The 24844-nt window shown below is 48.4% G+C and overlaps 1 protein-coding gene across 10 annotated transcripts in view; it reads right to left on the reverse strand.

Annotated features, from left to right (window-relative positions):
- Positions 1–5171: 5171 nt before the first annotated feature.
- The window catches only part of NRG1 (neuregulin 1), a 532697-nt gene continuing 513024 nt past the window's right edge, over positions 5172–24844 (reverse strand). For 9 of the 10 annotated variants that reach the window (XM_075931340.2, XM_075931339.2, XM_075931338.2 and 6 more), the window contains 4 exons: positions 21599–21725; positions 20918–21048; positions 19268–19471; positions 5172–12160 (listed from right to left, as the gene is read on the reverse strand). In XM_075931340.2, coding sequence (XP_075787455.2) covers positions 11509–12160; positions 19268–19471; positions 20918–21048; positions 21599–21725 — 1114 coding nt within the window. In that variant the 3' untranslated portion in view covers positions 5172–11508. The remainder of the gene's footprint in view (positions 12161–19267; positions 19472–20917; positions 21049–21598; positions 21726–24844) is intronic. The other variant, XM_075931337.2, reaches the window with a different exon arrangement.

Genomic DNA, 24844 nt, shown 5'->3' on the forward strand with positions numbered 1-24844 from the left:
GCAAAGAAGGAAAACCCATCTCTAGCATCTAGAGACTACTGGAGCGACTTCGGGGCAAACCCGGGAGCGCTGCAGTGCAGTCCTGCTGATGAGCCGATAGACAATTTTTCAATTTAATGAAGCCATTAATTTCCTAATCTGCTAACACTTTGATAATGTGCCAGACAGCAACGTCCTGAAAAGGACAAAGTCAGCATCCAGAGTCCTAGAATAGAAATGGTAACTATTTATAAGAGGCACACGAAAGTGGAAATCCATTCCGAGGCTGGAAAACACCGCCCAGACAATGAAGGAGTGTGTGTGTGTGTGGGTGTGGGGGGGGGGGGGTAACATGGCCTTGAAATCTAAATTAACTTGTGCTAATTGGATGTCAGGGAGTGCCATTTCCAATTTGGCATTTGTAATGCTGGTTTCTACTCGCCAGCCCCCATTCTAGCAGCGTATGTCCTCTTGGAATTCCAGGAAGAGATCCTCTTTTCTGGTAGCTCCATCAGCTAACTAGATTACAGGCATTGATTTAGTACCACAGCAAGCAAGCCACTGAATACATATAGCAATAGCCATCCTTAGAAATAAGTTCGCTGTGGTCTGACCAGCTAAAGTTTTATTAGCTCGTATCTTTATTTTATGGGCTGCTAGAAAGCATGGAAATATTGCAGTCATGAAATATGGAACCACTTTGGCACAGCTGTTTGCCTCCATCCCCAGTGCAAGCACCTCTTTTCCTGTTGGCCCTCTGCTAGACACCTGAGAGGAGTTCCTTTCTGGGGGAGGCGTCCAGTTACATGGGACACCTGCAGCGTGCCCTTGTAGGACTACACACGTCGTGTGGGCATTGGGCCAGGAGTCAGCTCTGACCTAGCTCGGCTCCGGGGAGGTCGGCAGATTCCATTTTTCCATTCGAGTGGCCAAGGGGGAGTGCTTTTGAAAGTCCCACCCCGTCCTCCGCTTGGCTGTGCCACATGCCTATACTGCTCTCCATGGTGGCCAGGCTGTCCCTGCTTTCCCACGTGGCCTGTGGGGCAGATCCTCAGAGGGTATTAGACAGCGGGGATATATTTCAGAGAGCACCTCAGGATGAGCACTGGCTGTGGTGTAGGCAGACAGGGCTGGTGGTGTGATATAGGCAGACTAGTCCCTGATTTAGGGTGGATGGGCAAGGCAGGAACCATGAGGGCCACCTCTCCCTACCTCCAGCACCTTGGGCAAAGGGGGGTGAAGAAGATTGCACCCCCTCCCCGGCACTGTCCTCCCCCACCCAGCACTACGGGTGTGTGTCCTGCCTCTTGTTTTAGCAGGTTTTATGTTGTCCTTCGGACAGACGGGCACGCACACAGTTTAAAAGGGTTGTAAGCTGCCTCGAATATTTTAGATAGAGAGTTGGGGTAAAAATATTTTAAATAAATAATACAGCCAGGGAGTGGAAGCTTGTCCCGATCCACTCAGCCCTCCCTCTGGGGAACAGGGTCAGAGCACAGAGGCTTGTCCAGCTCCTCTGTGTGTGTGTGTGTGTGGGAGGGGGTGTCGAGCTGCAGGGACTCGACCTGTTCACCCTAGCTGACGCCCCTGTCAGGGAGCAGGGCTCTGGGGCTTACAAGCCCCCATTCCTCAATTCCACCTGTTCCAGGGCAGACTCACCCTCATAGCACCTCCAGCCGGCAGTCCTGCGAAGTAGCTTGTTTGGCTCGTTGGACGCCTCCCTCTAGCTGGTGTCTCCCCGTGTTTCTCTTCACGGCGGCCTCTTCCAGACACGGCCCTCTGGCAGGGCCAACGCCCATCTCTCTGCACCTCCACTGCACACTCCAGCATCCTCCCCAGGCACGCCCCCCAGTTCTTCTCCCAGGGAACACCCAGATCCCCTGTATCCTCCTTGCCACAGTGACCTGCTGCCAGTCTTCATCTAGCCCCTGCCTGCGGGGCAAACTGCAGTCTGAAACAGCCACTCATCACTGGCAAAGGGGTGTGGACCTGCTGCCCCTGCCTACCATGGCTCCTCTCTGCAGCCCTACTAGCCTCAGACCTTGCTCAGGCCTGCAATTGGGAGCTTACTTGACCAGAGCTTCCCCAGCCCCCTGCCTCTCTCTCCAGCAGCACTCAGCTCTCTCCTCCCTGCAGGAGTCCTCCTTTATATTGCCCCCAGCTGGGCCCTCATCAGCCAGAACTGCCTCAGCTGGGGCTTTGCTCGCAGCCCTTGCTCAGGGCTGGGGTTTTGCCCTTAAAGGGCCAGTGCAGGGAAAATGCCCTGTCATACCCCCCCTCACCAAGAGTGCCGGGCAGGAGGAGTCTGTGGCAATAAAAAATTTCCTTTGTCCTTCCTCGCCTTGGCATTACTAATCGGCATCAACATAAACAGCTACCTTAAGGCCCCTGCCAATCCCTGCAGCTTAGTGAAGCTAATATGGAGGGGGCCAGTGGGGGTACCCCTTTAGCAATTACAATTTTGGTGGGGGCGCCTCCCGAAGGCTACCACGTGTCCCCTAGGATTAACAGGACCGGTTTCACTGAAAAGCGGCGAAGATACAGCGCCGCTACCTCCCAGTGTAGCAGCCTTAGGGTGTCCCTGCTGAAATAAACGGACGGTTAACATTGTCAGTGGGAGAGGGGCAGGATTTTACCCTTGGGGTAAATGCGGCTCAGCTTCAAAATCCCCTTGGTCTGTGTTAAAGGGGAGTAGTGTCTTTACATTCCCTGTAAGGCCCCTGAGCACGCTGAAAGGAAGCCTTCGAGTAAATGAAGTCCTGGCCCTGTGGCCCTAATGCGTAAGCACAGCGGGACGGTGCTAATGATGCACGAGTTATTCTGGCATCACCTAACATTCATGGGCTTGATTTTGCAACCGCAGTAATGTTCTTGTGAGGCAGTTCTGCGGTGTGCACCAGACTAGCTAGAGAGAACATTATTCATGTGAGGGGATTGCAAGGGGGGTGGGTAAAATTACTGGTGGTGTAATTGAGGCCCTTCATTCAGGCTGCAAGGACCCAAGGAGTTGAAGCAGTCGGAGCCACCACCCAAAACGCAGGCACATGGCGAGGTTTGAGTGCAAGGTGCATCATGTGACCGTAGGGGTTTCTCTGGCGACTGAGGTAGCAAAGGCTGGGGCGAGGGCCTTGATTGGGAGCGTGACGCGTGTCTGTGTGTGTGAGAGAGAGAAGTAGCAGCAGAAATACACAAAGAAACCCCACATGCAGACGACCCCTAGGTGTGACCCAGAGACAAAGGCTGAGAGAGTGCTTTTGGGCTGAGTGTGGGCCGAAGGAGGCTTGGAACTATGAGCAAAGAAACGCCTCCCTGTAATTTGATTCCTGTACAAATAAACAGGATTGCATCAACAAACTCCCCGAGTCGGACAATCCGTTTCTGCTCCTAATGGAAACAACATGCTAGAGCCTTCCCCAAACTGGCTAACTGCTCAGGTAAAAGGAGACAATATAATTTACTTCTTAGCGGAAACTATGGGTAAGGCTGCAACATAGCTCCGATGCTTACCCCTTTCATTTCATTTGTTCATTGCTTTTCTCCCCCCAAAAGCTGGTTTGAAGCCAAAAAAGTGTTTTTATTTTTAACCAAAGTTATGAACCAGTCAGAAGCTTTTTACTTTATTAACCAGTTGATAAAACAATCATACGTGGTCAGCAGTGTTGCCTGGATCTGTGTACTCGTGCAGCCGCTGAGGAGAAATTCAAATGCCACCCAGCTGATTAGTAGAGCACCTACAGCAAGGTATGTGTTTCTACTGGTGGTGCACATTCACACATGCCTAAGTGCACAAAATATTATTCCGCACATGGATGGCAAGATTAGAGGGAACATTGATGGCCAGTTGTTTTGCTGTGAGAATTACATTAATAGTCAACGAAACAATTAATAGTCAACAAGCCACCCGATTGTGGCTCGTCAGGGGAATGTTAATTGCTAACTTGGCTCCTGAATCACAGAGGTCTGAGTACCACCAAGGAGTTCTCATTCATGCTGGAGGACAATATTAAGAACAACCACCAAAAGTCGAGCTTTTAGAAAATCCAGCACTGACAGTGTGCACTTTGAAAATGGCTTGAACGCATCAGCAACACAGTTCAATGTGGAGAAAAAGCCCGCCACAAAAATCAGCTTTCTTTAGAAGACTGATAAAACCAGCCCAGGAATCACTCTTAAACAGGCAATCTATTGATGCAGGAGTGTCTTAAATTTCATATCCAAAATCTTTCCACGAGTCTGTATATTATTTTGTTGCTACACCTCAATGCACCTGCTTGTCTGTCAGTGGGGCCATTAAGGACCTGCGAGACATGCCCCTGGAGTATTTCTTTCTTCCTTTTAAAATTATTATTGAATCCTGGTCAATGCCAAACTGCTTAGCAGCAATTAGTCCTGCAATCTCTATGAACACAGTTATCAGACAGCAGACTGGATGGCAAACTCCACTCCAGAAATGAGAACACAAAAGGAAGATCAGGCAAAATGACAGTAAAAGAAATTAAGATCGTAACGGCCACACTGGGTCAGAACAAAGGTTCATCTAGCCCAGTGTCCTGTCTTCTGACAGTGGCCAATGCCAGGTGCCCCAGAGGGAGTGAGCAGAAGAGGGAATCATCAAGTGATCCATCTCCTGTCATCCATTTCTAGTCTCTGACAAACAGAGGCTAGGGACATCATCCCTACCCACCCTGGCTACTAGCCCTTGATGGACCTATCTTCCAAGAATGTATCTATTCTTTTGTGAACCCTGTTAAAGTCCTGGTCTTCACAACATCCTCTGGCAGGGAGTTCCACAGGTTGACAGGCCCTTAGTTCTTGAGTTATGGGAAGGAGTAAATAACTTTTCCTTATTTACCTTTTCCACACCAGTCATGATTTTATAGACCTCTATCATATCCCCTTAGTCTCCTCTTTTCTAAGCTGAAAAGTTCCAATGTTTTTAATCTCTCTTCAAATGTCACCTGTTCCAAACTCCTCATCATTTTTGTTGCCCTTTTCCGAACCTTTTCCAAGACCAAGATATCTTTTTTGAGATGAGGTGACCACATCTGTATGCAGCATTCAAGATGTGGGCGTATCATGGATTTAACTCACCCATTGGAGCTAGACAACATTGTCATTGTACTGTCAAATTTGGACTAAGGAGACAGACAGGTGAGGTCTAACGGACTGAAGGAGTCTGCTAAGCAACTGTGTCAGTATTACACAGTAGCAATTTATTCCAGCACGTCTTTTACTGAAAATGAACAACAAAACCTTAAATAAAATAAATCAACCATTGCTTATTGCTTCAGAATCGGGGATAATAAATTCTTTAGTTTATCAGTACCTTATGGCCTTCCAGGGTGCATTCTTTGAACAGTTTGCATTACAGATACAGTCCTCTCTTTTGAACAATAAATTATTTAAAAAAAAAAGAGAGAAAAAAGAGGATACGTTACAATTTTAAAGCAAAAGGAAAACAAGGTCTATTTTTGACATATATCTTAAAATAATATGAAGCTCGCGCTCTCTGTGTTAAATGCCGAAGTATAAATAATAAAGGACATTCTATTATTTACAGCGTGACACAAGGAATCGAGAGAGCATCATTGACACGTACGTAACCCAGAAAGACAATAAATGATGGAGGAAAACATTCAAGTATGTACACAATGTATTTACAACAGAATAGATCATTACAATCATGATGACATGCGGCCATTTTCTTGGTCTGCATTTCTCTGCAGCATTTCATGGGTGCTCTTCCCACAGGAAGTCAGGGTGGCTGATGGAACGTAGTCGGCAGAGAACAGGTTTTGCTTATGATTGCTGTGGCCTTTTAGCGGGCACGGGATTTGCTCTTCCGAAGGCACGCGGCCTGGTTCGTAATCAGCGCAAAACCAGAGCAGTGGGAGGAAAAGAGGAGACAAAGCTTCGGTGTCAGGAGACGGGAGAAAGGAAAGAAAGTTGCAGGGTTTCCGTGGCAAAGCAAAATGATGGTCCTATCACACCCGATGTGAGCGGAAACGGGGGGGATGAGGTGGGGGAAGGGGAAAGACAAACGTGAGGCTCCAGGGGTAGATTCTCAGCTAGTGTAAATCAGAGGCCATGTGGCTGTACTGATTTACACCGGGCAAAGATCAGGCCCTTGACATGTTTTAGGTATCACTTTCCATCGCCCAACCCTGATGGGATCCTCTAATCATGCAGAATTGCCCCAAATGCACAGCAGCTTCATATAAATACATAAGAATATAAGAGCAGCCAGACTGGGTCAGAGCAAAGGTCCATGTAGCCCAGTATCCTGTCTTCCGACAGTGGCCATTGCCAGGTGCCCCAGAGGGAGGGAACAGAACAGGGTATCATCAAGTGATTCCTCCCATCACCCATTTCCAGTCTCTGACAAACAGAGGCCAGGGACACCATTCCTACCCATCCTGGCTAGTAAGTATTGATAGACCTAATGTCCATGAATTTATCTAGTTCTTTTTTGATCCCTGCTAAAATCCTGGTCTTCACATCCTCTGGCAAGGAGTTCCACAGGTTGACTGTGCACGGCATGAAGAAAAACTTCCTTTTGTTAGTTTGAAACCTGCTGCCTATTCATTTCATTTGGTGTCCCCTAGTTCTTATATTATGGGAACAAGTAATTAACTTCTCTTTATTCACTTTTGCCACACCGGCCATGATTTTACAGACCTCTGTCACATCCCCTCTTAGTCTCCTCTTTTCTAAGCTGAAAAGTCCCCGTCTTTTTAATTTCTCTTCATTTGACGCCCGTCCATGGTGATGGAACACAGGGACACTCACAGTCTTTGGTCCTCCTGGGATGGTGGTTGCACTCACTGTTTTAGCAGAGGGGTGGTGCGCTGACGGGGGAGGTTAGATAGTGTTGAAGAGACCTCAATAACATGGAGCCTGTTTGCTCCAATGCTGTGGATGCAGAGCGCTAGGTTTCCTCTCTCCCAGCCAGTCCTGCAAAGTGAGGAACGAATCCAGGGACAGCCCAGCATCTCTTGCAGGATCAAGCACCTCTCTGCGAAGCAGCAGGCCACAGAAGTATCAGGGCTTGTCGTGTGACTAGTTGGTTACCCTCGTCTTAGACTGGGTCCTGCCATCCTCACTGCATGTTACTAATACGGCTCATGCCAGGGGCCACATTCTGCTGGGTTATGCTGGGGGAAAACCAGGATCACTCTACTGACTGGACACAGGTTTGGCTTTAGGTGGTATTCCCCAAGGCCCACTGACACTCACTGGGCACACGCATCTCTGAAACTCCCACCCAGCAGCTCCCCGGGCTCGCATGCTGTGGTGCGTTACTCCACCTTTGGCTTGGGAGCTTGCCAATACCCTCAGAAGAATGCCACGTCTTCCGCCGGGCGTCCCAGGGGCACGGGGGACAGATTTTTTTTGTCATGCTCCTCTGTAATCTTGGATACCACTTTGCAAGTGGCTTGCTCTGCTTTCATGTGGTTCCCTCCATTAATCTCAGGCAAGCCAGAAAGGTCACCAAGACACGGCGTAGGTCAGCAGATGGAGCACTGAATGTGGACCCGGGAAATTTCTTTTCCCAGGTATGAGGTCTTGGGTACGACACGTCCCCTCTGTTTCCTCTCTCACCAGGGGACCTCTGGGTCAGGTGCAGGGGGGGGGGGGGCTCTGTGCTCCCAGAAAGGGTGGGGTCTCAGGCGGAAGGGGTGAGGTCTCAGAAGGAAGGGGCAGCCAGCCCTCCGTGCTAGCTGGAGCATGGTGCACCACCCTCAGTCATACAGAGCGCGCAGCGCTCTGGTGGCCATTTTAAAGGGCCCGCAGCTCCAGCCATTACTCTCACAGTAGCGGCGGCAACAGCTGGGAGTCCCGGGCTCCTTTGAATCACTGGGCTCAGGGCAATTACCCCCTTTGCCCACCCTGTCGACGGGCCTGCATTCCCACTCTTCCCCCCTCTTGTCTATTTAGTAAACTCACCGAGACTGGGCCGAATTTTCAAAAGCACCTACATGACTTGAGAGCACAAGTCCCCTTGACAGGCAATAAGGCCTGCATCTCTAAATTACGTAGGCCTTCTAAAAATCCCAGCCACTTCGTCTTACTGTTTTTTTTCAGTTCCCTAGCACAATGGGGCCTGGTCTCTGTGGAGACCACTAGCACTTCCGCACTGCCAACAAAAATAACGACTAAAGGGTCTGTCTACACAGCAAAGTTATTTCAGAATAACGGCTGTTCTTCCGAAATAGTTATGCGAGTGTCTGCGCAGCCATTCGGTTATTTTGAAATAATTTCGAAATAACGGACGGCTTATTCCGACTTCTGTAAACCTCACTCTACGAAGAATAACGCCTCTTTTGAAATACCTATTTCGGAATAGGGGCTGTGTAGACGCACCACTTCTGCTATTTTGAAATAGCCCCTCACCAGGGCCATTCTAAGTTATTCCTCCTGGGGCTCTAAATCAAGATAGCACGTCTACACTAGGGAAGCCTGCCTCGGACTCATTTTGAGGCTTCCCTGCAGATAGACGCACTGTTTTGAAATAAGCTATTCTGGAATAACTATTCCGGAATAGCTTATTCCGAAATAGCCGTGCAGTGTAGATGTAGCCTAAGAGAGGAAACAAGCACATGGAAGCCCCACACTACAGAAAGGATGTGGACACATTGGAGAGGGTCCAGCGAAAGGCAACCAAAATGATTTGGGGGCTGGAGAACATGACCTACGAGGGGAGGCTGAGGGATTTGGGCTTATTTAATCTGCAGAAGCGAAGAGTGAGGGGGGATTTGATAGCAGCTTTCAACTTCCTGAAGGGAGGTTCCAAAGAGGATGGAGAGAGGCTGTTCTCAGTGGTGGCAGATGGCAGAACAAGGAGAAGTGGTCTCAAGTTGCAAAGGGGGACATCTAGGTTAGATATTAGGACAAACTATTTCCCTAGGAGGGTGGGTGAAGCACTGGGATGAGTTCCCTAGGGAGGGGTGGAATCTCCATCCCTAGAGGTGTTTAAGTCTCGGCTTGACAACCTGGCTGGGTTGATTTAGTTGGGATTGGTCCTGCCTTGGGCAGGGGGCGGGACTTGACCTTTTGAGGTCTCTGCCAGCTCTATGATTCTAAGCCAGGGCCTCCCAGGCTGTGTGTGGAGATGAAGACGCTATAAAGCGCAGTGACAATACAGCAATGCACGCAAAAGAAGAGGGAAAACTGGGAGGGCATAGGCGTGTTGGCGACACAGCCAATGAAAATGCAGCAGGTTCCCCTCTGCTATTTAAATGTGCCGTGATACGCAAGCCCGACTGTGCCCGCTGCTGTGCTGAAAATTGCCTGCCCTCGCTTTCCCGTCCATCAGAAAGATTTGATCTCGTCACTGGCCCCCTACTGTCCTAGGCTCTCACTCCGCTTGATCGGACGGCGGAGTGCGCTCCTCTCACAGCCATCCTCTCACAGCAGGCCCGATTCGGCTGTTGGACCGGGAAGGAGCAGTCCAACACCGCTGGGCAAAGCACTTCAGTGCATGCTGAACATTCCTCCGGTCAGCGGGAGCCGAGCACGTGCGAAAGAGAAGCGTGTGCTTAGCGCTTTGCTGACCTGCAATCTCAGCTCCCATGGTGCGTATCTGGCATAACTACCTCGAAATAATCAGATTGACACCCGTGCAACTGGGATCACAGTGCAGCCCCAAGAGTAGGGCTGAAATTTTTGTTCTGCAAGGGCTCCTATTTAGGATCGATAATACTTATAGCACGGCTGTTCTCCTAGTCGTACTCCCAGAGGTCCATGCAGCACTGCAGTGTGCCAGCTCAACGTCAAACCAAAGGAGAGGTCGTCGCTCCACTATACTGATCAGAATCGGGTGCCAAAGAGGTGATTTGCTTCTGTCTGAAAGGGTGCGCTCACTCCAGTCTCAGAACACTTGGCTAGTCCAGTCAAAGATTCTAATGCCACAGTGGCCACCGGCCCAAACAGCCATGCACATCCCTCGCACAGCCTGCGTGTCTACCGACACGGGCTTTTCACAGAGCTAGGAACAAGCAGGTCACAAACGCAATGCTTCCTCGGAGCTATCTTTCCCACCGCGCTTCCTTTTAACTAGCCAGCAAATTGATTGGTCTGCAAGTCATTTCTAAGGGCAAGGAGGACTTTCATTCGAACACAGCCAGACCCGGCCCACCTAACACTGTGATCCAGCCTGCGCACGGCATCTGGCCGCTTTCTATTTATATCCTGCTGCCTGTGCCACCGGATTTTTAGGCGGTGGGCTCAGGCAACAGGATCCTATGTGAATAGCTCCTGCTCACGGTGTTATCCTGTCAGGTGGCTGCCAAGCAATGCAGTAGTGGAAGAGCTGGAAGCCACGAGCCCTTTGCTGTATTTTTAATTCAAAGCCTCTGGCCTACACAGCTCCGGGGGAGGCTAGTCTGCAGACCCGCCCCTTCTACCCCAGGCTTTGCCCCTTCCGGGATGGAGCCGGCCCGTGAAATTCATTAACTGGCCCCCCTATGAAATTTATTGTCCACCCCTGTTCTAATAGCAACTCCAGCTAGTCACAGTGTACTTATCAGGTTTGCTACTTCCCGCCCTCCTCACTGGGTCCCTCTAGAAACAAACAATAATTTGTCTATTAACAATCAGCATTAAAAATCCAGGTAAAAATGGCTGCACTTTTATTAGTGGCATTTTTTTCCAGCTAGTTCTTTTCCTTGTCTGGTTACAGAGACCTGGTATATTTTCCTCAGTAACAGAAATCTTGTTCTTTTGTAAAGTATGGGGGTTCGCAGCCTCTGGCACTCTGAACCCATTTTCTAAGGGATAACTAGGACAATTAATATCTGGAAAAAAATGTAATGACAGTTCCTAGTGAGTGCAAGCTGATTCCTGATTAATAATATATTCAGTTTAAAATCACAGCATTATTCTCTTTCTAATATGTAACATTATTTAATGCAGTTTTTGTTATCCTGCTGTCATTAATAGTAGCATGCTCTTGGATGTGCCCAATGAAGCAAACCTTTTGGCTGGCCGAGAGCAGACAAAATTAGTTTCGGATACAGAAAGCAAATAAAACCTCTTCTCGAAGAAAACAGTATTGTTTTGTCGGTGGGTATGCCAGTAGAGGGTATTTTGTTTGGGAGGGGGGTGTTCTAGAAGCAAACATCGGGACTTTTGCAATTCTTGCAAATCATACAGCCAGTTACCATAATGCAATGCACAAAAAAAAAAAAAAAAAAAAAAAAAAAGAGCCAGGAAAACTGAAGGTCGGAAGGTTCTGCAAAATACCGTGGAACAGCAATTACTGTGACAGTACAAAACTTGCTCTCAACATAACGTAACAGAAAGGCACCATTGATATCTTTCTCATTTTTGAAATACTGTAAAAAATTGCTACATATGGCACATAACACATTTGTACATACATATATTTAATTTATAAAAGTTTTCCCCCCCTCCTGTTTTCTATTAGTGGAATTTGCTAAAATAAAATAAATTGTTTAATTTAAAGGTGGAATACTTCATTATATAAAATAAAGTTTTACATGTGAATCTATGCGTTTGGTTTATGGTTTATACAGCAATCGGGTCTTGATTAGCTATTACACTGGACAACCTTGCTTGTAATTCTTCCTGCGTGGAGAACCGGCTAGTTGGGTTAGTCCTGCTGTCCGCCAGTCGGTATGCAGGGGCTGGCTCTAGGCTGGTGGCCACGGGATTCTGTATGCTCAGGAACGGTGTATCCTCACCTATTCTCTCATCTTCCGTCTCACTCTCAGAGCTACTGCTCTCAGAGCTTGTGTCGGTGTCCGCTTCTAACCTGTTGGAAATGTGGCCATTGGGCTTTGTTCTTTTGGCCCTCCGGCTGTTGACTAGTTTCTTTGGAGGTTCCTGCGCTGGCTCGTACTCCTGTGTGGTCTCGTATTCCTCGTCCTCCACTATCCTCAGCGGACTAGGTGGTGGACTGTTGCTTTCGTGGGCGGGGTTGTGGTGGAAGGAGTTGAACTGCTGAAGGTGGGAGTCATATTTCTCCCGTAACCGAGGAGGGGTCACCAAAAGCAGAGGCCTCTCTTCTTCCATAAAGGGACTGACCGCCACAGATGGGACAGAGACTGTTAAGCTGGACACTGGTGGAGACATTTCGGAAGGGGGGGACTTTGGAGAACTTGGAGTGTGGAAATCAACAGGCGACATGCGAGCCGGTGTGGTCATAGCTGATACATACCTGAAGAAGGACAGATACAAAAAGGCCCCATGAAGATGGAGAAGGAACAAACATACGCAGAAACATTAAGAAAAGACACCTTGGAAGGAACAAATCAATGCTGCATTATCCATGTCCCGCATACTTATGAGGTCGAGCACGATACCCTTGGGAATAAAGGAATTTATTTTCTGATGCATGCAATAGTCTAGCGGTATTTTTGCACGCGCTTGTCTTGCATATGCTCGTTGGATGTTGCGTGCCGGCATGCAAGCTGTGGATTTGGCCGGTGCATACAGCTACGTGTAGACATAAGTAGTGTTCAGCATGGATACAAAATTTGTGTCTGCAAAAATGAGCCACAGCTCTCTGCAGATATTCATGGATATGCAGGATTCTAGGCATAATCCTATTGGGAGGGCATGCATAGTGCTTTTCATATGGGCCATCACTGAAAAATGCAGCAGCCGCTATCAATACTCCCATGATCAATGCACCTGACAGATATTCTCAGTGTTATTTGCTTCTGTGCGTATGGGGCAAATCGAGGGGTGAAAGCAGAGACACGTGGCTCTGGGCAGAGCGGGGGAAGTGTTGTCAGTTCTTTGGTGAGTCCAGTGAGGGAGTTTGGGAGATAAAAGAACCACACTACAGTTGCAAGTAGTTTATAAAAACGACCGTGCTTGCTGTTCTAAGCAACATTTGCCCAGCGTCTGGAACTGGAAGGAGCAAGGAAGGATTAGGTCTAAAATGAGCAGAGAAGGGAAAAACAGAAGGGCAGATTTTTGCCATCTTTACTCATGTGGAGTAAGTTGGATTTTTTACTGTAATCGTTCCAGGGATGTGAGAATTGGACCCAGAGTCCTCAGGTGGACCCCGAATGGGAAAAGCAACCAGGCCAGGTTTTGGAATCTCCATGTTGTTCAGCGAAAGAGCCCGGGCGCTGAGCCCCGGAAAACCCATTTCACGCTGTCATGACGGTCTGACAGCACCGAGCTGGCTTCTAAACACGTAAAACATCGTTTGAAAATGGCAGCTTTCCTCAAGTGGAAGAGGGACACACCTGCCCTCCTCCATCTCCTTGCCAGTTCTGAGGGGGTGGGGGAGGGACAGAGAATGATCTGGCAACAACTTCATACAACAAAACAGGTCGCATTTCCTGTCTCCTCTGTGGAAACAAGAGCCGGCACAAAGGATAGTTCGGCTGCCTGCTAATGGCCCCTCTAGAGAATTTACTCCGAGTCCCTTGATATCTTTCTGGGGAAGGTCAGCAATTGAAGGTGATTTTTATAAATGGAGCTAAGCTGCCAGGTAGGCAGCATTCCCTTAAAACAAAAGTCCTACTGACTTTCAAACAAGACAAAGGGCCAGATGGATTCTCAGCCGGTGTAAATCAACATAGCTTCCCAGTACTCAGGAAAGTCAGACTAAATAACCCCATCCGAGGATCTGGCTCAAAGGTCTGATCAAGGCGCAGTGGCCAGTGTGACATTTTACATGGTTGGGTTTTGCCTGTTTCTCTTTTCCCTCCTTGGATTTCAGCGGTATCCAAATTTAAGACCTATCCGGGCAGCCCTGTCTCTCAAAAAATCCACTCACACAAGTTCTGTGGCTACTGCTGCGAAGGGCATTTTAGTTTTAATTGGCAAGCCTGAAATGATCAAAATCAATCTGGAGCCAAACATCTCACCCAAAGCACAACTGCATTCTGCATCTTCCCCTGGATGAAACACACAGCAGGTTAATTGGAAGGAGGGAAAGCTGGGTTAGATTCTCCACTGCTGTAAACTGGTGTAACTCTATTGATTTCAGTGTCCCTTTGTGATTTATACCTGCCCTTCGGTTCCAGGAAAAAATGACAGTGGTAACTATTTGTGGCAATGTATCGAACTGGCCACCGAGAGCACAGAGAGGAACAAATAGGTCGGTGTGTCAGATAAACGGAATCATCCCCCCGTTTCCTTATAGTCACAAACTTTCTGTTCCAGTCAAATCTTTCTATAGCTCGAGGGAGTGAACCTTCTGCCCAACAACTGCTGCTGACAGGAAGTTTCACCTCATTTGGTTTAGTTAAGCTGGTGTGATGTTGTGTATTGACTTGCATACAGACACACACCTGGATGGCGTGTGGTATGTTTGTGAATGGATTATACGATGGGATTTCCTGTGATAGCAGGAGTCTGGTCCCCGAAATTTCCAGCCCTATGTAATATGTTCCCTTGACACTTGGGCCTTGTCTATACTTATAGGGTTGCCTAAAAAAGAAAAAAAGGACCCCGAGAGTTATTAAGCTTTAAAAAAAACAAAAAACAAAAAAAAACAATCAGCATGGAAATGCCTTTGAGGCTCTTTTGGCTTTAGCAGGCTGCCAGTGGCCATCTTGTTTTCCTTCTCCAAGTTCCCCTGCAGAACCAGGTAAGCTGGGGGGGGGGGAGGAAGTGGGAGGCGGGCTGGGCTCAGTTGCTGAGTGTGTGTAGGGTTGCCAGGTGTCTGGTATTTTTGCCTCCTAGCAGGGAAAAAATCATCAGAAAATACTGGACATTTTAGGTGTCCGGTATTTTCTGAAATCTATTTTACTGAACAGGAGGCGAAAATACTGGACTGTCCGGGTCAATACCGGGCACCTGGCAACCCTATATACTTACCTGGAGATCGACACTCTGGAGATTAATCTTCTGGTGTTCGATTTAGTGGGTCTAGTAAGGACTTGCTAAATCAATCACCAATGGCACCCCCGGTACTCCATGGATTTGTGAGGAGTCAGACCATGTGTTCACGGAAGATTGACACTGCCACGATCAATCTTCAGGAGTTTGACTTAGCGAATCTAGTTAAGGCTCTCTAAAATGAACTCATAGGGCACCTCTGTCAGCGTCCGGTACTCCTGCTTTTGCGAGGAGTAAGGGAAATCGATGGGATCGTTTACTTCCACAGGCTCCCACTGTTCAGACGCCGCTAAGCTCGGCCTAAGGTAAGCTGACTTCAGTATGTACATAGCTGAAGTTGTGTACTGTAAGCCAAGCTGCTGGGTCTAGCATATATCTGGCCTAAGGGAAGTCGACGGGTGAGTTTCTCCCCCTGACCTCCCGCAATGGGGACACCGCGGAAATTTGAGTTACATTTTTTTTTACTCCAGCTACACTATCTTAAGTCAACTTTCTTCCTAACTGTAGATCTGGCCTTATGTGGGTTTCAGTTGGATATATCAGTTCAGCATGCACCTATACATTTCCCAACATATACTAAATGGATGTAATCCAGGTTTAAACTGATGTAAGAGCATCCACACACAGCGTTGCACTGGTTTAATGAAACCAATATAAATCACTTTATGTGTAAGACCATGTCTTAGGTCAGCCACAGAGATGGTTCTTATAAGCTTCTCTGGTGCGAGCTGCAGCAAGTTATTTCTACTGAATACTTGGTGGGTGCCTAGCAGATGTAAACAGATGTCGCTCCGTGGACTCCAATGGAGCCAGGCCAACATGGATTAGCTGAGGAGCTGGTTCTCAACCTTCATTTAGCTTCTAAAGGAAAATTAAGATGCGACTCAGGTTAACTGTAGAGATCAAAGCGCGGAAGGAACCGATTCTTGACTCATTAACTCCCAGCGCAGCAAAGTCGGAGAGGAGAAGAGAATCTTCATTTTCATTTTAACAGGCTCTTTTACGGTTCCAATTCCATTTTAATCTAGACTCTCCGCCTCTCTCCCCATCTCCTGGAAATAAGTTACTATTTATTTCCTGCAGGTTGAAGATAGATGAGGCCTAGTTTAACGCCCACGGAAATGTCACTTATCTTCAGGGCTCACAGCTGGGAATTCACGGTAGAAATGCAGCCTGTATTTCCCCTGGGAACGCTGTTTTCAGGAGATGAAATATTTGGAGGAGTGATGCCCTCTTTCTCCTCATTAGAATAAAGAGATGTATGCCTGAAAAGCCTGCTAATGTGCCAGTCTGGTGCTGGGAGTACCCTGCAGAAGGGGTTTTCAAATGATAGGGCACAACCTAGCACTGGGGAGTGGGATGTCGGGTGCTGGGTCTCGGTGCTGCAGAGGGATCAGGTGAGCATTTAGGGGGCTAAGGCAGCTCCCTGCCTGTCCCGGCACCGCAAACGGTGCTGTGCCCCAGAAGCAGTTGGTAAGAGGATCAGTTCCTGGGGGGAGAGGGCTCGGTACACGGCCCCTGCTCTGAGCACTCGCTCTGCACTCCCATTGGCTGGGGACCTGCTGCTGCCTGCTTTTGGGGAGCAGCCTGGTCTGCGGTGCCAGGAGAGGCAGGACTGCCTTAGAATCCCCGCTGCACCGCTGACCGGGAGCCGCTTAAGGTTAAGCCCTCCTGCCCCAGCCCTGCCTCCCCCCAAAGCCGGAGCCCCCTCGTGCACTCCAAAGCTCATATCTTCAGCCTCACCCCGGAGCCCACACTCCAGTCACATGATATTGGGTCGCGGCATCAACAATTTTCTTCAACTGGGTCACGAGAAAAAAAAAGTTTGAAAACCGCTGGCCAAGCCACGCCAGACAGGCTGGGAAAACGCATCCTCACGTCTCACCCAGAAGACCAAATATGCTACACTCATGATACGTTTTATCTGCATGCACCTGGGAGTACAATCCATATGGCCTGCAGGTAGTACAGAATGCACTACTGTCTGCGACAGGCCCCGATCCAGCAAAGCACGGAAGCACGTGCTTAACTCTGCCCACGAGTGATCCCCTCAGTACGAACAGATTTACTCACACGACTGAAGGGAAGTATGGGCTTGAGTGCTCTGCCGGATCACGGTGTGGGAGCTGCTTACACGTTGCATTTCTTGAAAGCTAAATTCCAGGGTAAAACGACCGGCTGTTTTCCCACAACAATTCAACAGCTAGTAATGACCCAGCACTAGTTGTGTTCTGCATCCCTGCGTGCTACATTTGTAGACCTCATGGCCGTTATCCAAGCTTCCCTATCTTAACCCACTTCTCTCAATGCAGGATATAAAGCTTCTCTGGTCATTGCACAGGCTGCTTTTTTTGTCATGGCAGTGGCTCCTTGCACAACTCAACAGCTTCTTTGATGATGCTTATTTGGTGATCTTTATACTACCACAGATTGGCAGTTAAAATCTCCCCTGTGAATTCACAGCACTTAGAGAGTTGGTCTAGGAACATTTTGTTCTCACTTTTGAGAACATAAGAGCAGCCAGACTGGGTCAGACCAAAGGTCCATCCAGACCAGTATCCTGTCTGCCGACAGTGGCCAAGGCCAGGTACCCCATAGGGAGTCAATAGAACAGGGACTCATCAAGTAATCCCTCTCCTGTCACCCATTCCCAGCCTCGGACACCATCCGTACCCATCCTGGCTAATAGCCATTGACGGATCTAGTCTCCATGAATTTATCTAGCTCTTTTTTGAACCCTTCTACATCCTAACCAACAGAACACTATGGCCACACTCAGCATTAAATCAGAACCGTCAGCAGGGGATTGCAGAGCAGATGGGGATAACGGGTGCTAACGTCATGCATTATTTGTAAAAGCTGCACACAGCACGGACGATGAAACGGTGCGTCTTTGACGGTATGCTCCTTGCCCCTTCTTCCAACAGCACTTTGAGGCAGGGAGCCTGATTCTGTGCATGTTTGTACAGCACAATGCCTCACATGACAGATTTATTTAACAATAACAGTGTTATAAATAGGTATTCGCTCTTCCCTTTTGCCTGTATCTCTCCTGCCCCATCCGAATCAACATAAGAATGTAAGACTGGCCAGACTGGGTCAGACCAATGGTCCATCCAGCCCAGAATCTTGTCTGCCAACAGTGGCCAATGCCAGGTGCCCTAGAGGGAAGGAACACAACAGGGAATCCTCATGTGATCCCTCCACTGTCACCCACCTCCACAGAAACAGAGGCGAGGGACACCATTCCTACCCATCCTGGCTAACAGCCATTGATGGACCTAACCTCCATGAATCTATCTAGCTCTTTTTTGAACCCTGTTAAAATCCTAGCCTTCACCGTATCCTTTGGCAGGGAGTTCCACAGGTTGACTAAGCGAAGAAAAACTTTCTTTTGTTTGTTTTAAACCTGTTGCTTATGGGAATAAGTAAATAACTTTTCCATATTCACTTTTTCCACACCAATTTTATTGACCTCTATCATACTCTCCTCTTTTCTAAGCTGAAATGTCCAAGTCTTTTTAATCTCTCTTCACATGAGACCCGTTCCAAACCCCTCATCATTTTTGTTGCCCTTTTCTGAACATTTCCCTATGGCAAGATCTCTTTTTTGAGATGAGGCGACCACATCTGTACGCAGAATTCAAGATGTGGGCGTACCATCGACACTCTAGGAGAGTCGGTCATCTTACTCCAGGAGAGTCGGTCATCTTACTCCGTTTTGATTCTAGCCTTGCTTTTACTTACAAACACACTTGGGGGAAATTTTTAAAACCACCGAAGGGGTTTAGAAGGAGAAATTTCATGGAAAGACATAGGGGCTTGTGTTCCTAAAGTGCATGGGTGCTTTGAAAATCTCTCCTCCGGTGGATCGCTCAATCAATCCCCCCTCTTTATCATCCCCTTTTGTCTCTGACAAATTCCCTAGGCTGCCTTACTTGTATGCAGAAAGCAACCGAGAAATGGAGTGAAGCAAAAGATTTCCCTTTGATCATCTTTCCTAGCTTCATAGGCAGTGGATACCTCTGGCAAATTATTTCCATATCTAAACTACCGCCCAGTAGCTATTAGCCAGGACCAGAAGAGGGAGGAAGGGAAGAAAATTGTTTGAGAGATCAAAGGGACACTGCTCAGTGCATTTCTGAACGAGGTGCATTTGCTAAGAAACAGAATTTTCTCTGTGCTCCCCGGGCAAGTCAGATTCACCTCTGTCTCTCTTCAAGCCCACCTCATGGTGCCGGTGAGAGGGTGCCAAAAAAAACCATGTGCGGGTGTAACCACCACCAGACAGATTTGAACCTGGGACCTCTGGAGCTAAAGAGAGGCGCCTCTACCCTCTGAGCTAAAAGCCAGCTGGCTCTCAGCACCTGCTGTAGAGGTCTCTTGATCACAGCTGTTGCTGCGGTCTAGGTACCACTTGCATTGCTCAGTCACCACACTAGGTGTGTGGGTTACACGGTACCTTTCGCTGTGAGGAGAATCTCGGTAGGAGTCGGGCGTCTCTCTCGCGTGCCTCAGGAAGCTGTTGTACTCTCGAGGCCCTCCTATGCCGCTGAGGCGTCCTCTGGGTCCGGCCGGGCTTGTGTGCCTGCTGTTCTCCACCGAAGAACTCATGAGCACGGAGTGGCTTTCGGAGAGAATGCTTTCGGTCCGACCGTTACTCCAGCTGGTGGGGGGCAGGGCGGAAAGAGGAGAGGAAGAACTTCTCTTTTAAATTCAGAAGAGGAGAAAGCAAAGCAACCGAAGTGTAGCAATGGGAGAAGCCACGGTACATGCCTGTCAGACTCCACCCCACGGCCATGCAAGGCCCTAGTTCAGTGGTCACCTACGAGTAGATCAGGATCTACTGGTAGATCTTGGAGCCTCTAACTAGTTTGGCCAAGAGGTTATCAAGCCCAGCACTTCAGCTACCGCCCTCCCCCCAAACTGCTGCACATCTCCTGCCCATTGCCTTGGAGCGGACCCCTCAGAGTTTCTGCTTGCTGTGCAGGGCAGGGAAGGGAATGGAGGGCGCTGATGTCGAGGTGCCCCCTCTCCCACCCTGTATTCTATCTCCACAGAGCAGAGAGGGGGCACAACAGGACTTGGGATGGGGTTTGCCGGCTGCTTCTGGGAGTGGTACAGAGCCAGGGCAGGGGTGAGCCTGCCTTAGCCCCACTGCCCCACCACCCAGGAGCCCCCTGAGGTAAGCAGTGTCTAGCTGGTGCCCACATCCTGAATCCCTGCCCCTGTCACGAACCCCCTCCTACACCCCAAGCCCCTGCCCTAGCCCCGAGCACCCCTACATCCAAACACCACCCCAGAGCCTGCACCTAGAACCCGCTCCGGCACCCCAACTGCCTTCTCCAAGCTCAGCTCAGAGCCCCTCTCAATATCCCTTAATCCAAGACCAGAACCTGCACCCCAACCCTCTGCCTTTGCTTGGTCAAAGGGAGAGAGGATGGGGGAGGGAGGGAGGACGGAGTGAGCAGGGGCGGGGCCTCGGAGAAGGGCAGGGCCAGGATATTTATATTTGACGTAGATCTTGGATTGCACTTCAATTAAAAAAGGTTGGAGACCCCTGTCCTAGTTGGTGTGAAGTCTCCCATCCAACAAACGAGAAGATGGGGTTATTTCTGAGAGTACCAGGGGGTGGTTCGGTTAAGAGTGTCAATAAACAAAAGGCTTCTTGTCAGTTCAGCAATTTGTGGATATCGTATGGAGATATACCTATCTCATAGAGCTGGAAGGGACCTTGAGAGGTCATCAAGTCCAGTCCCCTGCCTGGACCATCCCTGACAGATTTACTGCAGATCCCTACACGGCCACCTCAAGGATTGAACTCGCAACGCTGGGTTTAGCGAGCCAATGCTCAAACCACTGAGCTATGCCTCCCTGCATCATTAATTTTGATGCAAACCGTAACGGAATTCCACACAATCAACAGCACTCAGGGAAAACGCCGAGGAAGAGAATTCATTTCGGTCACAGGATGTCCACGACCGCACGTCCTTCGATGAAACCCCCGGGACCAGTGCATTTGCATACATTCCCCCTTCATGCAGTGAGGAGAGCCTGACATCCAACACCAGTTTCTCCTCAGGCAAGGAGATTTCTTTTCTCACTCTGGTACCTGTGGCTAGGCGTCTGGGTGACAGTGGTGGAGTGATGCGTCGTCGAGGTGTAGCGACTCGTGGAAAACGACGTCTCCGTCTCCCTCTCAATGACGTGCTCGCTGGCAATGACGTTTTTAGACACGTGCTGCTGAGGAAACAGACGGTGCTCTGGGTTACATCGGGACTGCACCGCGCACCTGCATTTTGGTCAGCTGTCTGTTTTGGGGAGCGTTACCCCAGCAACGTTCGCCAGCCTTTGCTGGCGTGAGGGAAAAGAAAATGGGTCTGTTTGTAACCTGGGACGGCAAAACAAAAAGCAATCAGGCTACTCCACACCAGAAAGGTCAAATAGCCACTTGGTACATTATTTGTAGAGCTCCATTTCCAAAGACATGCTTCCTCACAAGGTTGTGGCTATGAGGTAAGGCTGGTATGCTAACATCTCAGCCTCTGATACAGAGCAATCGACTGACTGATATTCCATGTTCTTCTGAAATGGCTGCACATGAAAATGTTCTGAATTTACCGTACAGCAGCACCGCTCCTTAAAATATTTCTAAACGTTTCTTGGGGGGAGAAATCCCATATTCCTGGAAACCCTGATCCTTGATTTTTAGCAGCTAGTCATTGAAAAGCTCTCAGATAAATGCACCGGCTGCACTCACGGCTTAGAGTTCTGAACGGACATTAAAACCTACGTTTACCAGCTGGACGTTTTCGGGTGGCGGATTGGGATGGTGGGGCCCGTTAGCCACGTTCACCATGTTGTGCCGTTCAGAGCGAAGGCTCTGCCTAAGACGATCATGCAACTTTTTCCGTTGCTTCCTGTATGGGAAAGAGAAGGAAACGGTTTTAATCGGCGAATGAAAAACACGATAGAACCACTTTATCGCCATCCCATTCATTCCCATGGTCTCTGAGCCATTCCTAAGACTGGAGTGCTAAGCAGGGATGGTGCAGTTGGAATTTGAAGCACTGCGGAAGGTCTATGTGGGAGTGTAGGGGGTGGCAGAGAGACAGGGAAAGATGGGAGAGGAGGTGATCCAACTTTCTAAAACTTACTCCATTTCACAGAATCATAGAAAGCTAGAACTGGAAGGGACCTCGAGAGGTCATCAAGTCCAGTCCCCTGCCCTCACGGCAAGACCAAGCACCATCTAGAGCATCCCTGACAGGTGTCTGTCCAACCTGCTCTTAAATATCTCCAGGGATGGAGATTCCACAACCTCCCTAGCAACTTATTCCAGCGTTTAGCCACCCTGACAGGTTGAGCAACCAAAGCTCAAAACCCAGCAGACTTGCTTCTGCCTTCCCTGGTGTGCGAGACTGCACGGTGGCACTGTACAGACTGATTAGGTGTTTGAGAACATTCTGCCATGGGCTGTGGGGGTACTCAGGAAATTGTTCATCTGTAACCCATCGGTCCTATGGGTCTAGGGTCCGAACCAGAGAGCACCCATGTTACAAACAACTGCTACTGCTTTGAGCAGAAGACCAGCAATATACATCCTGCCATAGTTGCTCATCAAGAGCTGGTCACTCCGATGACTTTTCTCAGTCATCATAAGGACGTAGCCCAATGTTTCATACTGTGTGTTCTGTGACAGTGCAGCTACAGAATTTGCCATGGATTTCTCCCCCCCACCAATGAACGGTGCTCCACAATCAAAGCTTTCACGTAAAACGATATTTAGAGTCTTTATGTGTACAGAGGAAATCTTGAAAATATTTAGAAAATGCTAACTGATGAAGTGATGTTGGCCTCTGTGTGCAGACAGCCTGCCCGCTCTGAGAGGAATTAAGGGCCTCATTCATGTAAATTGCATGTTAACTCTGAAACCTAGTGATTGCTGAGTCAATGTCAAGGCTGTTAAAAGGTTTGCTACTGATCATTTTGACAAAAACATCCAACTATTATGCTTCTGCCACAATCTCATAAGGCAAGGGATTCCTCAAATCACAACCTCAATGTTCCTGCTGATAAACTTTTCGGATTCCCCCCATGAACACTTCTATGAGCTAATAACAAGCTGCTAGTACCAAAATGTACAGCACCCTGAGAACCAAAACTGCAATATAAAATACACTGAGTTTAATATCAAAACAAATAACATTGGGACTATTGTATTACAACTGGGTTATGTAATTTCATACTTAATCTATAAATGTCTTCCAGATTTGTTTGAAGGTACTGCAGAATTTCCACATTAGAGCTGCAGAACCCAGGGAATTGAGTGTAAAATTAGGTCCAACTTACTGCAGAGTACATAGGGCCTTGGCTATAGTAATAAACATACAGAAGTGCAGATATTTTGGCAGGATAAGACACTGCATGACACAGCCATGTTATTTTCAAGGGAGACCTAAAGAGAGGATTCTCCATTTTTGCCAAACAGGGAAAATAAAAGGACGCTGGAAGCTTATTAAAAGATACTGCGATCAAGGAAGCTTCAGCGCAGAATGAATTACTTGACACTGGGCGTTTGACAATTATTGCATGAACTGCTGGAGGCACATTTTGGTTTTTGTCGTAATTTAGTGCAGTGGGTTTTGATCTTTGCTCCTTTGCAGACCCCTAAACAAATTCCACTTGAGGTGCAGACCCCTTTGGAAGTCTTAGAGTGTGTCTAGACTACATGGCTCCGTCGACAGAGCCGACCCAAGAACCCTTCATCGTCAGATCCTTTATGCCTGGTGAAACGAGGCTTACAGGATCTGACGACAAAGGGTTCTGGGGTCACCTGATCCCCGTCTAGTCTACAATCAGCTGTGCCAACAATCAGCTGATCGGCACAGCGTGGCGGCCATTTTGATGTCAATGAAGCGGCGATTATTTAAATCACCGCTTCATTTTGCTATGTCTAGTAAACTTATCTACGTGGCTCTGTCGATGGAGCCATGTAGTCTAGACACACCCTTAGACATAGGGGTCTGCGGATGACAGGCTGAAACGAACGATTTAGTGATTCCGCCCATATAGTACATATGCACAGGCAATGACAGGTGTGCGTGTGTGCGCGCTCTCTCTCTCTCTCTCTCTCTCTCTCACACACATACACACAGAGTGTTAAGGAAGGGCTGTTGATGGTATCCTTCAATGGCACTAGAACCAGGAACTTTGTTAGTGGATAGCTGTGTGGTAGCCAGGACTCCTGACTCAGCTGTATCTGTGGGTATGTAGACTCTAAAATGGCTTAGATTCAGAATCAACGGGCCAGATTCTTAGCTGGTATAAATGGCATAGCTCCACTGAAGTCCATGCAGTTCTGCCAATTTGCACCATGTGGGGCTATGAGCCTGTAAGTCTGCACTGCTTTTCACCTTCAGCGCTGTAGCTGGATGCATTGTGCAAATGTGCCTTTCTTCCTGCATTTAAAAGACATTAACTAACTAAAAAGACATTACAAAAGGAAGCTGAGAGGAAGGGGAACCGTTCTGCGACATGTCTTCGTGAATTTACTTGCCATGCCGAGAGAGCACGTTGGGATTAAAGACTCAGTGTTAGATGTCATCTTCACCCTCCATCAGCAATGTCATTTGCAAAGGTGCCCATGCATTCCTAGAGATTTCTAGTTTTCTTTTACGTATTCCTTTCAAACCTATGTGGGTTTCCCTTGGGTTTTCCAACAGACAGGATGGGGAGGGGGAATAGGGGAGAATACACTGAGCATGCCCCAAATGCCAACATAACCTCTCGGTCGGATTTTGAAGGTTTAACTGATCAGTCCCCTTTTCACACTCATCAAGCGCTTTAAATACATTTCACTGGCTTCTGGCATCAATTCGCAGTATCTCTTGTTCCTTCGGATGATCAAAGTCTAAATGACATTCCAGACTACTTTAAGTGGCTCCTATAGAGATATTTAAGGAGGTGCCTGATCCAAATCCATTGGTTTCAGGGAGCTTTGGATCAAGCCCTAGAACAGTAAGTCGAATGGAACATC

Source organism: Pelodiscus sinensis, chromosome 6 (genome assembly GCF_052426305.1).
Source record: "Pelodiscus sinensis isolate ZL-2025 chromosome 6, ASM5242630v1, whole genome shotgun sequence".
NCBI lineage: Eukaryota > Metazoa > Chordata > Testudines > Trionychidae > Pelodiscus > Pelodiscus sinensis.